At 47.4% G+C, this 13,819-nt stretch overlaps 1 protein-coding gene across 1 annotated transcript in view; it reads right to left on the bottom strand.

The window, feature by feature from the left end:
- Positions 1-6,899, bottom strand: part of LOC122928583 (basal cell adhesion molecule-like) — a 61,312-nt gene extending 54,413 nt beyond the window's left edge. The window contains exon 1 of the mRNA XM_044281564.1: positions 6,729-6,899. Within this exon, the coding sequence (XP_044137499.1) occupies positions 6,729-6,762 (34 nt within the window). The 5' untranslated portion in view covers positions 6,763-6,899. The remainder of the gene's footprint in view (positions 1-6,728) is intronic.
- Positions 6,900-13,819: the final 6,920 nt, after the last annotated feature.

Genomic DNA, 13,819 nt, shown 5'->3' on the forward strand with positions numbered 1-13,819 from the left:
GGAAAAGAAAGCTGTGCTGTGATTGGTTGCCATGGGCAAGAGAGAGTTTAAAAAAAATATATAAAGTTTCCTAAATCTGCCCCTATAATACTATTTCCTCCTAAATGATATCCTCTGCAATCCTACTTCCATCCAGAGTAAGACCCCATTCACATGGGGCGATACAAGGGGCAATAATCCTGAGCAAACTGTTCACGTCCGATTCATGGGGATGATTGATCCTTTACTACTGACTGCGATCATTCATCCCTTAAACAGCTTCATTGTCTGCTGCCTGGTCACACAAGGCAATGAGCTGGCGATGACTTTATGTCATGCATGATAGGGTAACAGGTTAAGTGTTTGGCGGCACATTTACATGGGTCAGTTATCGGGAAGGAGCGTTTGGGTCTTCCTAGAACACTAGCTAATGAATAAAAATCCAGAACTGTAGTAAAGACCGACACCCTGGCAAACGACAGAAGAGCCGGTTCATTGGTCTACTCCCAGTGTTGACGGTTTACTGATTTTTGAGGGGGAGGGGGGTGCTTGATGTGGATGTGAGTGAAGCCTAGGCATGCAGTGACACGTCCCTGGCTTCCATCGCCAAGTATTGAATTGTACCCTGAATGGCGTCTTCTTGTCATCGCAGTGAGATGGCGTGTCCTCCATTGACATGTGCGCATGGCAGCCAACCCCTGACGTGTTGTTCATAGTGATATCACCAGCGCAGCAACTGACAATGTGGCGGTCCCCTGTCCACAAAGGCCAAGTCCTCCCAATATCAGCATTAAGTGTGTCAATGGTCCCTCTTTAAGGGGGTGGGAAAACCCCTCTTGAAAGAAAGCAATAACATTGAAAACTCTGTGACAACCCTAGGAGAGATGTCATGGTGGCCATACTGGTTGTCACTCAGTTTCTCAGCGTAGGTTGATTGTAGGGGAAATGCACTGTAGGTGCAGTAAACTAGAACAGCGCCACCTACTGTCCAGTTTATCATGGAAATATTAAGGGCATGGTTCCCATATGTCATCTATAGAAAGAGGAGACCTCAGAAGTCTATTTCCCTGTGATCTATGAATATTCAGCCTCCAGCCAAAGGTCTGGGGGTCACCATTCATCCCCCCAGACGACACTGCAGGTTTACAACACAAACAGTCCCTGATTCATTGACAGGCAAACACAATGTCCTAAAGTCCACAATGCCACTAAGCCCTGGTCAAACAGACCCTAAAAGGAGCACTCCTCTCCGAGCAGAGGTCAATATGGAGGACTGAGACAGCCACAGGGCTAAGGGGGAGGGGGATGATCATAAAAAGAGATGATAAGAGATGAGTCGCCCTCTTCAAATGTTCAGTTCACTGCTGACTGAAATACCCTGGTCAAGGCAAACCTGGCACGCCCCCACCCAGGGTATATGCCCACCAGCCTACCCCTCCCCAATGTTACAGTGACATATTTGCCAAATCGCCCTATAATGACACGGGAGGACTAATCTGGGATGGGCACCCACGGAAATGCTTCAAAGGTCGATCAGTGCTGGGAGGCCCCCCGGTCTCCCACCAATGTCCACCAATACTGGAACAGATTCTATACAGGAGGGTCCTCAATCCCATTAGTTAATCTTCTGCTTTAACCCCGCATCTGTGGAACTCCAGCCAGAGTTAAAGTGAAGCTCCGCTCTCATGAGCTATTTACAAGGTCACTGACTACGAGAAGAGGTGCCCATACCTGTTTTAATCTGATTGGACCACTGCCGTTCCGGCTGTCCAGATCGTAAAGACAAGCAATTAAACTGAATTCACCTGTTTTGTAGGACAGGAATGTAGATGTCATATGTTCAGGCTCGGACTGGCCCACAAGTGAATCCCCCGGTGGGCTCCTGAGCAAGGTGGACCCCTAGTCTCCTACCCCCTACACAAGTGGCACATTACACAGTAGACATACATATGTACAATGTACCTCAACCAGCCTATGTTCATATAAAAAACTTGGTAGATTATTAAAGAAACTCCCCAGTTTATTATTACAGACACGATCAGAGCTGAGATGACATCTAGGTACAGAGGAAAGCCACCAGTATCCTCTTCTCTCCAGGACCTACCTTCTCAGAGGTGCTGCAGGGACCTCCATATTCAATCATCTGGTAGCATCCTGCTGCTGTGTGAGCAGGTAATATTTGAATGTATCCTTATGATGGGCCCCCAAAATACATTTTACTGGTGGGCCCTAGGTACCCCAGTCCAACACTGCATATGGCCTAAAAGTCTCATCATGCCCTGTGCGGAATTCTGACCACAGACAAAGCTCGCCCCTTACCAAATAGCTTGCGTTTACGGACAGCCTTCCAACTACCTTTATGGCAGCCTGTATTCCGTCTATGGGGCAGACACAGGCCGGCCTAAAACAGCCTATTATCAGAGTGCCCCTCATTCCAACAATACAAGGCTGTGGAATTGCCAAATGAGCAGTTGTCTTATATACAACCATGAGGTTCTTACTAACGGTCAACCTTTACATTTATCCCATGTGGTTAACCCCCCTCCAGGGGGCACCATCAAGCCACTATGTCAGAGCCAGGGTAGGTAGATGCAGGGCTAGGGCAACTGATGAATATTTCCCCAAGGTAAGGCCTGTCGGTGGTCTCCGTGGACAGCACATGCATCCATGCGTGTTTGCACATCAGTGCTTTTCCATGGACCGTGGGGACACCACAAAAGCATGGCCTATATTTGTCCGAGAATATGGATCCCTCACGCACATTATAGTCTACAGGTCCGTCAAAACCATGGACACAACACAGACAACACAGATGACGTCCGTGGTTTTCACGGATGGTTGCTAGGAGAGTCTCTGAAAATTAATATTTAGCCTAGTAATGTCCATGGAATCCGCACGACATGCGGAAGCCAAAAAACATGGATCCTCCACGTACATCTTCATAGATGAACTACTGACCATCTTTTCACGGATGTCATCACAGACACGAACGTTGAAGGGGGCCTAAGGCTCATGCACACGGCAAATCGCAGATACCGGCTGAGTGCATGCCGCCATTTTTCTTTGTATTCCTTCAGAAATGTCCTATCTGTCCGCAAAACGAAGAAGAATAGGACGCTTTAATTTTATTCGGGGCCGCGGAACGGACTTACAGATGTGGACAGCACGCGGTGTGCTAGTCCCATTGAGATGAACGGGTCCGCATCCGATCTGCAAAAAACGCGGATCGGAGGCAGACCAAAACTACAGCCGTGTGCCTGAGCCCTAAAGGAAGGCATAGCTACCACACCTGGAAAACTCCTCTCCGGAATAGGTGACGGGACGCCCTGGTGCCAGGCTGCTCTCTATGACTCACCTAAGACTGCAGCCCGGAGAGAGCGCAGTTCACACCTGTGTGTGTGCCTGTGGGCGGGGGCCATGTGCATCCCTTTGTGGTTGCAGGGGGGCTCGGTGTGCTTTTGTGGTGGGGAAGGGGGATGTTTTGCCCTGTCTGGAATGTGGGAATTTGCTGTGAAATAACAGAGTACACAGAGCCTGCCCCAACCTGTTTACTGCGCACCCACCAGGTCGGAATAGTCTGCAACAACCCGGGCTTTCTATGAGATGCTCTGCAGGTATAGTCACCTACAGCAGCAGCAGCATAAACCGCGAGCATTCAGTGCCCCCAATACGGAAAAAAAGGGCACCCAGGTAATGTGATGATTCTGGGCAGGTGACGCTATTACTAGTCTTCCAGCGGGCACATGCCATGTTATTATACATTGGGTGCCCGTTTTTTTATACTTCTGTAAATAGGTCCATTTTCGACCTGTTTAAGAGTGCCATTATTCCCTATCCAAACCAATTCACTGCCACGAGATATTGGGCGCAGACAAAAAAGGGGGCAGTTGCCCATAGCGACCGGCCAGCGTCCACTATTAATACTGACCATGTATTACTATACAGCGGAAAAGTGCCGTCATATAGTGAACAGACCAGTGCCATATGGTGCCAGTCTGCCTCTATCCGGCAGTGTTCCTGATCGCTTTCACAACTGGCACTCTTCTGGTTGAAGGGGTTAAAGGGGCAGATAGCACAAGTTACAAGAACAAAACATTACACTTCGTGCCCTAATTATGCCGCGTTAGCTAGTGCGTTGGCGCCTAACATATGACAGTGCCGCCTCACAATCATAATATTCAACGCTTCATTACCGTATTTAACCGTTATGAGGAGTCTAAGACGTCTTAAAGGGACAACGCCTGCATGTGGTGTGCTGGATCTCCCTGTTATCACCCGATATAGCGACATTAGTGAGAGGGAATCACTGCTTTACCGCCATCTCCAGTGCTGAGAACACGCATACATGGGTGCGGGCGGTATTATCGTCTCGCGCCACTGATATAAAGTGCCAGTTTTATGCCATTTGAGGTTTCTGAAGGATATCTGGCAAAAGCGCTGGCACCACAATAGAAGGTTTGACTGCGGCAGGGAATGGACGTCATTGAGCCTCTGGAAAAGCTGGGTAATGACCGATATGAACAGCACTACGGATGGCGCTCACCTAGCTCTGCCAGTCTTCTGGATGGCAGGTCTGCTCTATTCAGTGTGCACCCCCCTATGTCCATTGCAGGAAAGGTGGGTGACAAGTTCAGCTGAAATATGGGACATCACCCAGCTTTTCCAGATACAGATACGTCTGAATGGAAACGTTCAGCCACTTAAGAAGAACTCTCAAGGGCTTCTAATAACTAGAGCTCCAAGTAATGGATCTTCAAGAGTGCCTGATGAGGGTGATTGTCACCACAAGCCCAGAATTCAGCGCAGGCTAGAGAAGCTTCTTTTATGTGAGGAAGCAGAGACAAAGCTGAAACCTTTCCAGTACCTGCAGCCACACAGTAATATGGATGCAGCAGAGCTGAGTTTGTCAGCCAAGATAAAAAGTTTGCCACATGTAGCGGCGCTGAGTTTCTCAGGTACAACAGACTTTTCCATGTGTTATAGGGCTGTGATTCTCAGATGTAGCAGTGCTGGGTAACTGAAATTCAGAAAATCAAAACCTGGTACACCTATTCACACTGGCGTTTCTGGGTCCGCTTGTGAGATCCGTTCAGGGCTCTCACACGCGGCCCAAAACGGATCAGTTCAGACCCAATGCTTTCTGAATGGTTAAGGATCCGCTCAGAATGCATCAGTTTGCCTCCGATCAGTCTCCATTCTGCCTGACGATGCAGAGCCAAATGGACCCGTCCTGACACACAATAGAAGTCAATGGGGGCGAATCCGTTTTCACTGACACAATATGACGCAATTGAAAACGGATCATTCCCCCATTGACTATCAATGTAAGTCAGGACGGATCCGTTTTGACTTAAAGAATAATAAGATGTAGATATGTTGAGTTTGTCATCGGATACAATAGCCTGATGTGTTGCGGTTTCCCTTAGAACAGCAGTTAAGATGACGACATTGTCCTACAGAAGAGATATCCTGACACATCCTCTTAGGAACTACCTGCAATTCTGTACCGCTCCTCTATTATTCCAACTAGAAGTTTATGACTGCATTGCCAACTAGGAGTATGCACAGCACTGATCAGACAGTGCAGGCGCTGCAGGGACTCATCATTATTTCTAGCAGGAATAACCAACATAAAGTCATACAAATCGACGCTCTGGCATTGGTATTACATGGGGAATACAATTATTCTGTAAACCAGACAAGTCAGGAGCGGTGACAGGCCCTTATAATAATGCCCAACCATGCTAAATAGGAGAATTAGCTCTGCTACATCTGTACACCTCCAGAGGACTTGGCTTCATGAGAATGGAGGTGCCTGGCATCATACACAGAGGCGCTGCATTAGTAAACCACTACCCTGGTAAAGAGGCTGGAGGCAATGGAGAATGGATGGCGATAATACAAGCGGGTCTCCGCTAGTCACAGCTCAGCGTCCAGAGACCGTGACGGTGCAATATACTGGAGAGGTGTGTGCCAGCCATACCCACCGCCAGTCATACCCCAACCTGAAAATATCTGTGGACACATTGGTGACACGCCGGTATACCATGTACGGCAGCAAAACTGGATAAACAGATAGATAGATAGATAGGCGATAGATAGATAGATAGATAGATAGATAGATAGGAGATAGATAATAGGTAGATCGGAGATAGATACGAGAGAGAGAGAGAGAGAGAGAGAGAGAGAGAGAGAGAGAGAGAGATATTAGATATATACAAGATAGATAGATAGATAGATAATAGATTAGATAGATAGATAGATAGATAGATAGATAGATATATTGGAGATAGATAGATAGATAGATACGAGAGAGAAATATTAGATAGATAGATAAATAGATAGATAGCTACGAGAGAGAGAGATATTAGATAGATAGATAGATAGAGAGATATTAGATAGATAGATAAATAGATAGGAGATAGATAAATAGATAGATAGATAGCTACGAGAGAGAGAGAGAGAGAGAGAGAGAGAGAGAGAGAGATAATAGATAGATAGATAGATAGATAGAGAGATATTAGATAGATAGATAGATAGATAGAGAGATATTAGATAGATAGATACGGGAGAGAGATATTAGATAGATACAAGATAGATAGATAAATATATTGGAGATTGATAGATACGAGAGAGAGAGAGAGATATGAGACAGATAGATGAGGCTGGCAGGTGATACGGACATGGCAGGGATGAGGTATATAGACCCTCCAGGGCAGGTGGCAGCCATGTGGGCAGCGGGCTCTCACCTGGCAGCAGGGCTAGGAGCAGCAGCACGTCCATCAGGCTCCGGGGCAGCACACGCTCGGTGACTGAGGGGATAAGCAGCAGGTGTCGGTCCCGGGTGTTGTCCCGGTGGTGTCTCAGCCCTGTCCCGGCTGTCTGGTGCAGGGAGGTCTCTCTATGGCTGCACAGACGCCTCCTTCAGGGGCAGAGACCTCCCTGCTGCATGATAACCACCGGCAGATTCTAATGAGACCGCTCCCCCATAACGGTCCTCCCCCCGCCCCTGTGTAATGTCATAGAGGGGACCCCCTCCCTGAAGGATGTGTACATGGGGCTGATATAGCTGCCATTTACCAGATTGTTATATCGTGCCAGCTATATTAGGAGGGCACCTAATGGAGGAGGGTCCATATGGAGCTGCAGGGTCACTACTAGGGGCTTCTCTTACTCCCACCTGTGTGACCACAATCACCCAGTGTCCTAGGGGGTCTTCATACCTTTTTTCCTGGGAGCTGAATGTATTTAAAAGCTTAATACAATGTATTAGGTGGTGTCATTATGAGGTGGGGGATGGAGGTGTCCTGGGTGGGCTTACAGATACATATATTTATCCCCAGTGGTCCGAAACCTTGAGGAAAAGGAATTAATACTAGTAACCCTGGTGGTCTGTGTGCTGAACAGGTGACTGCCAACATCATGAAAGAGTTAAAGTCAGCATCCCTGGTGGTGCAGGGTACATAAGAGGTTAAATCCAGTATCTCTGCTGGTATAGGATAGTTTAAGGGTTAATAGCAGCATCGCTGTTGGTCAAGGATAATGAAGGGGTTAATTCCAGCATCCCTGGTGATCTAGAACGATGGCAGGGTTAATGCCAGCATCCCTGGTGGTATAGAGCACTGATGGGGTACTCTCATCTGCGATACAAAGGATATGCCATAAATGTCCGATAGGTGGCGGTTCCACCTCTAGGACCCGCTCCTTTGTCTTGAATGGGGATCCGTCACACCCGGCTGTCAGCACTCTGCCCAAGTGTGAGACCCACACCTATCAGACATTTAGGGCATATCCTGTGAATGTATCCCTGATGCCCCAGGACAGTGCATGCCCAGCCAGCAGCTTAGGCCACATCTCCACTAAGGCCATCCGGTTGTCCGGCAGAGGAACAGACTGCTGGAGGTACTGGATTCGGCATAGCCACCGGATCCCCATTGATTATATCAGGATCTGATGGGGATCCGGGGGTTATCCAGCATAAATATACCATTGTGGATCCTGCGGTGCGTGGCATATACACAATCACTGGTGGTCTGTTCCTCTGCCAGAACTGACTACCCGATTACCTTAGAGGAAATGTGAATGTGGCCTTAAGGTACGGAATCTTGTTTATACCAGTATCTCTGGAGATCAGGGAGAGCGAAAGAGGCAATTCAAGAATTTCTGGTGGTCTGGGTTAATAAATGGGTCAGTGCCAACATCCCTAGCGGTCTAGGCTCCATTACCCCCCTAGTTTCTTCACCCCTATAGGATGGGGCGCTCTAAATGTGCTTCCATGAGTTTCCATTTGGATGATGTGTTGTACATAGGCCTGTGACCACAGTAGCCCATCACTGGCCTCAGTGGTGATGCGCCAAACATATATTCAACAGTCCGGGTGGGAGGCGAGAGGATGGGAGTGATAGTAGAGGCTAGATGGATGGTGGTAGTCCTTACTGTGGCTGTGGGTCCTACCTGCCGCTCCATGGGGCTGGTGGATAGTGAAGGGAGGGGCACAACCTGGCATTGGGGTTCTCCTGCCTGGCTATGTTTTAGGGTGGCCTTACTGTAGGTGGGTCTTTGGGGGGCAAGGCAATGTGGTACTGTAGCAACGCAGGTGTTGGTGCACACAGTTCTTTGCACTTTACTGAAGCAGTTGGATAGGGGGCTCACACAGGCGCTATTAAAGAAGTTATGTCAGGAAAAATATTCAGGGAGAGAGCTGCAGCAGAAAGGACACACTACCTGCCAGGCTGAAGATAATCTAAAAGAGTAACTGGAGCAGTGAATGTGAGGATCTCGGGATCCATGTGAGGTACACGGCTGGATCTAGCTTTATTAGAAATTTATTGTCATGTACTATATGATGTCTGATATTCATTTGTTACATCAATCGTTTAAACGTAAGCAGCACAGTCTTTACATGTGACCTATGCAATTCTCCCCAAGGATGTGGGAAGGGTAGGCAGTATACTTATCTCCTCTGACCCCCCTCTCTGCCGTCAGACTGTACAATCTCTCCAGTCTGTCATAAGGGGTGTACTTTCTCTACCTTTAGATCTATATATCCACAGTATCCTCAGCGGGGTGGAGTCTCTTCAAACAGATGGCTAGTCTGTCCTCTAATATAGTGGGGTCCTGAAGCTTACCATCCCAACCACAATGCAGTGAAGTCCAAAACAGGCAGTCATGTGTTACCTTCACTGGCTTAGATTGTCCAGCACTCTCTATGTATGGTCGTACACTTTCTGTTATACTGGCGGTTCTTTTCCTCAGGGGGTGGCACATATAGTGTCTCTTTGTTAGGGCTAGTGTTTTCACTGCTCAGCTCTGTTTTCTGCTGCTTACAAGCGACACAGGACTAGACTGCTTCCCTCTAGAGGAAGGGGGTGGAACCAGCCTGCACCTAGTAGCTATTACTTGAGGGGGGCGTAGCTATAGGGGAAGCAGGGGAAGCGGCTGCTTTGGGGCCCTGACCCAAAAGGGGCCCATCCAGGAGGAGGAGGACAAAAATTATTGGGGGAGGGGGCCCAATTCAAAAATTTGCTGTGGGGCCCAGTCATTTCTAGCTACGCCACTGGCTGGCCGGTTAACTTCCTACTCTCCAGACAGCCTTAGAGGTGTGCAGTGCATAATAATATTACATTAACCCCTTATGCAGTAGACTGCTGGCACACTGCACATAGTGATGTCACAACTCCAGCCAGCAACTGGCATTGGCAGGCAGGCGCCACATGCCACACCATAATGGTGCGATGACCACATTTCTACTCACTGGGGCTAATATTCACTTCATTGCCTTAGCTGTAATGCCCTGGCCTAGGTACAGTTGGCATCCAGCACGCCGACCATCCCACCGTCCCTTCTCCCCCTGCCCAGGTACTCCCTGCCAATAATCCCAGACCCAAGCTGCGGTACTGACGGCATTGCCGGGAGCTATATGGGGCATGAGCGGAGAATATCATTATACCCTGATGATATAACACTGAGAAATACATATGATAAGTAGTCAGGGTGCCACAGCAGATATGATTCAGTGCCATCTCTCATGAAATAAATATAACCTGGGTGATGTAAAATCCTCCGGGCACTGAATGCAAATGAGCTTCATCGTAGCTGCATAAATGATATGTTACATCCCATCCGTCAGGAAATCTCATAACGGAGACGCTCGTTTCCATTGTCCTTAAAGCGGTATTACCATCTGAGACATTGACGGCATATTCATAAAAACGGAGGTCCCCTAACCCCATAGCATTAAGTCCGACAGCTGCATATTATTTTCAAGTCTATGGGGGTTCCAAAATCTGCAACTACCATGTGCCATTTACAATACTGGGGTCTTCTTGTGGGGTAGAGGGGACCCCTCATGCAGCAGGACTCTGGACCCATTGCTATGTTTAGTCCCCTATAGCTACACCCGTGAGACATACCACATGCCGGTGTAAAGTAGGGGCCAGATGTGGCAGAGCTTAACGTGACCTGTGGCTTTTCCCCAGTGAGTCTACACCTCAAAGTAAGGGTCCATTCACACGTCCGCAAAATGGGTCCGCATCCGTTCTGCAATTTTGCGGAACAGGTACGGACCCATTCATTTTCAATGGGGCCGGAATGTGCTGTCCGCATCCGCACTTCCGTTCCGCAAAAAAATAGAACATGTCCTATTCTTGTCTGCAATTGCGGACAAGAAAAGACATTTTCTGAGAGCGTGCCGGTGATGTGCGGTCCGCAAAATGCTGAACTCACGTTGCCGGTGTCCGTGTTTTGCGGATCCGCAAAACACATACGGACGTGTAAATGGACCCTAATGTAGAAACTGCACTGGGTTTTCTTCTCTATAAGGCCTCTTGCACACGAACGTATGGTTTTGCATTCCGTTTTAAAAGGATCCGTTTTTTTTGTTCCGTTCTATTTTGCTGTTTGTTTTTTTCCGTTTGGTTTCCGTTTGTGATCCATTTTTTGTGAAACGGTAGCATACAATAATGTTCAAACAGTAAGAACATAAAAAAAATTCAATAGATGGTTCCACAAAAAAGGAACGGAAACTGAAAAAAAATAAACTTTGTGTTCTAGAGGCCTAAAGTAGGACAGTCCATAGGGAGGCACCAATACTTTACAGTTACAAACAGGGTTAAGCAGGTACAGTAAAAGTTCATCTGCAGCCACTCCTCATTCTCATGCACTAGTTCAGTTCCTCATTTATTTCAAGATTTCCTACTGCTTGCTGTCAGTGAATGAACACAATAATAGTATACACAGTTCAGGCAGGGACACACTGTCCTTGAGCTTCCAGCTGTTTCCTGCACTCATACATTGTAGAGATGGCAGAACTGATCCACCAGGTTCTAGATTCACGTTGAAGAGTGATCCACGATATGAAGTATCAAATCGAAATATTAAAGGGAGTCTGTCCGCAGATTTGACCCCTAAATGTGTTAACAACAAAGCAGTTCAAACATCTGCATGTTTTCTGAGATCATGTAGCATACCTGAGGAAATTAGGTATAACCGATGCTATATGCTAATGACCCCTAAAGTGCCCTCTGGGCGTTCGCTCTTCAGTGGAGTGCCCTAGCTTATCAGTAGCCACCCTCCTAAACCCCTCTAATCTTGATTGACGTCTCCTGCATCATCCGACGTCCTTCCCATGAGACAAGATAGGCTAGCCGCTAGCCCATAGAAAAATGCTTCTTCAAAATGTGACTCACTCTACAGTGTGAATCTAGAACCTGGTGAATCTAGAACCTGGTGAATCTAGAACCTAGTGACTCCATTCTATCATGTCAATTTACAATATATCAGTTTAGGAAGCTAGAAGCTGAAGGACAGGAGAGAAAATGGCAAAGCCACTGTGTTATGCCTCCTGCACACGACCGTAGGTGTCCCATTGCCGTATTGCGGACCGCATTTGCCGACCCATTCACTTCATTGGGTCCACAAATCCGGAGATGCGGAACGGTGCGGAACGGAACACTACGGAGTGCTTCCGTGGGTTTTCATTCCGTACTCCGTTCCGCAAAAATATAGAACATGTCCTATCTTTTTGCGGAACGGCCGGATCGCAGACCCATTAAAGTGAATGGGTCCGCGATCCGCTGCGGCTGCCCCGCGGTCGGTGTTTGTGCAGCACGGGTTCGTGTGCAGGAGGCCTTAAGCTCACAGAGGATTTCCCAGACTGATACATTGTAACAAACTTATCAGCTGGTTAGGTCTGGGGAGCTTTTTTTCTTGCTGCAATCCAGAAGAGATGAAAGTAAATGTCTTGAGACTTTTGTAAAATTTATTTTTTTAACCACAATTAGTCCTCCTAACCCAAATCTCTGGGGTTCTCCCGCTGAGCCCAGAATGCACCTTCAGAGTAGTGCTGTCACGAGCAGAGCTGCAGACGGCAGAGGAAGTACTCCCTCTGCTGCACAGTTCAGGGTATAACAGGGGAAGATTTTTAACCCATTCACCCGGAAGGTTTTTTGTGTTTTTGTTTTTCATTCCCTGCCTTTCCAGGGCCATATTTTTTTTATCTTTCCATTCAAATAGCCGTAGGAGTGCTTGTTTATTTTACCGGACAAGTTGTACAATTGTACCAGTTAATATTGCATACAATGTAGTGGGAAGCTGGAAAAAAAATCCCAAAAGGGATGGAATTGGAAAAAAAACATAATTCCGCCACAGTTTTATGTGTTTAGTTTTTACGGTGTTGAATATGCGGTAAAACAGACTTGTGCCCTTCATTCTCCGGGTCAGTACAAGAACGGCGATACCACATCTGTATAGTATTTCTTGCTTTTTAATATTGAAAAGATAAATCTTTAAAAATATATATTTTTTTCTTTTCACCATATTCTAACCCCTATAACTTTTCTGTAGTTATGTGCACGGAGCTGTGTGGGCTCATTTTTTGGGGGATGATCTGTACTTTTCATTGATACCATTTTAGGGCTCATGCACACGAACGTATTTTATTTTCGTGTCCGTTCATTTTTTTTTTTGCGGACGGTATGCGGAACATTTCACTTCAATGGGTCCGCAAAAGAATCGTGTGCATTCCGTTTCCGTATGTCCGTATTTCCGCGAAAAAATAGAACATGTCCTATTATTGTCCGCATTTCGGACGAGGATAGGACTGTTCTATGAAGGGCCATTTTGGCCTTTTTCAGTTTCACCATTTGCTGTATTGGCTAAATATTTTTATATTTTAATAGCAGGGCTGAAGATAGGGCTGGCTTGGTGGCCCGTATCTCATCTCCTAAGCAGTGATGGCCAGTTCGGCTCATGTGAACACATGCGGGCTGCCATCTTTTCTCACAAGTCCGGCGATGCACAGGTAAGCCCTTACCTGTGCCTGTGCCGCGAGCCGGTCTAAAATCAAATGCGGTCACGGGGAGCAGGCAGTTCAGAGAACAGCCGCCGGGGGCCTTCCTCGGGCTGTTCTCGGAACTGCCTGCTCCCGCTGACCGCATTTGATTTCAGACCGGCTGGCGGCACAGGCACAGGTAAGGGCTTACCTGTGCATCGCCGGACTTGTGAGAAACGATGGCAGCCTGCATGTGTTCACGGGCGAACAATGCGAACTGGCCATCACTGCTCCATATCTTGCAGACAACTGGGGGAGGAGAAGGAGGACAGAACATTGATGTGCAGTAAGCCAGATTGGACTAATGCACACTGGCGCAATAATATGCACTGACTGGGTCAGGTGTGAATGATAGTTAAGAGTTTTTGTTTGTGACGCCAATTGCAGCGTGCGCAGGGTACAGTCTCAGGGCCCTTTAAGGTGTTGTAACTCACGTACCAGGTTAGGAATGCCAGAGTGGTGTAAAGTCTCTGTGTAGTAGTAGGTATAGTGTCAACGGTGTCTCCTACC

Source organism: Bufo gargarizans, chromosome 2, assembly GCF_014858855.1.
Source record: "Bufo gargarizans isolate SCDJY-AF-19 chromosome 2, ASM1485885v1, whole genome shotgun sequence".
NCBI lineage: Eukaryota > Metazoa > Chordata > Amphibia > Anura > Bufonidae > Bufo > Bufo gargarizans.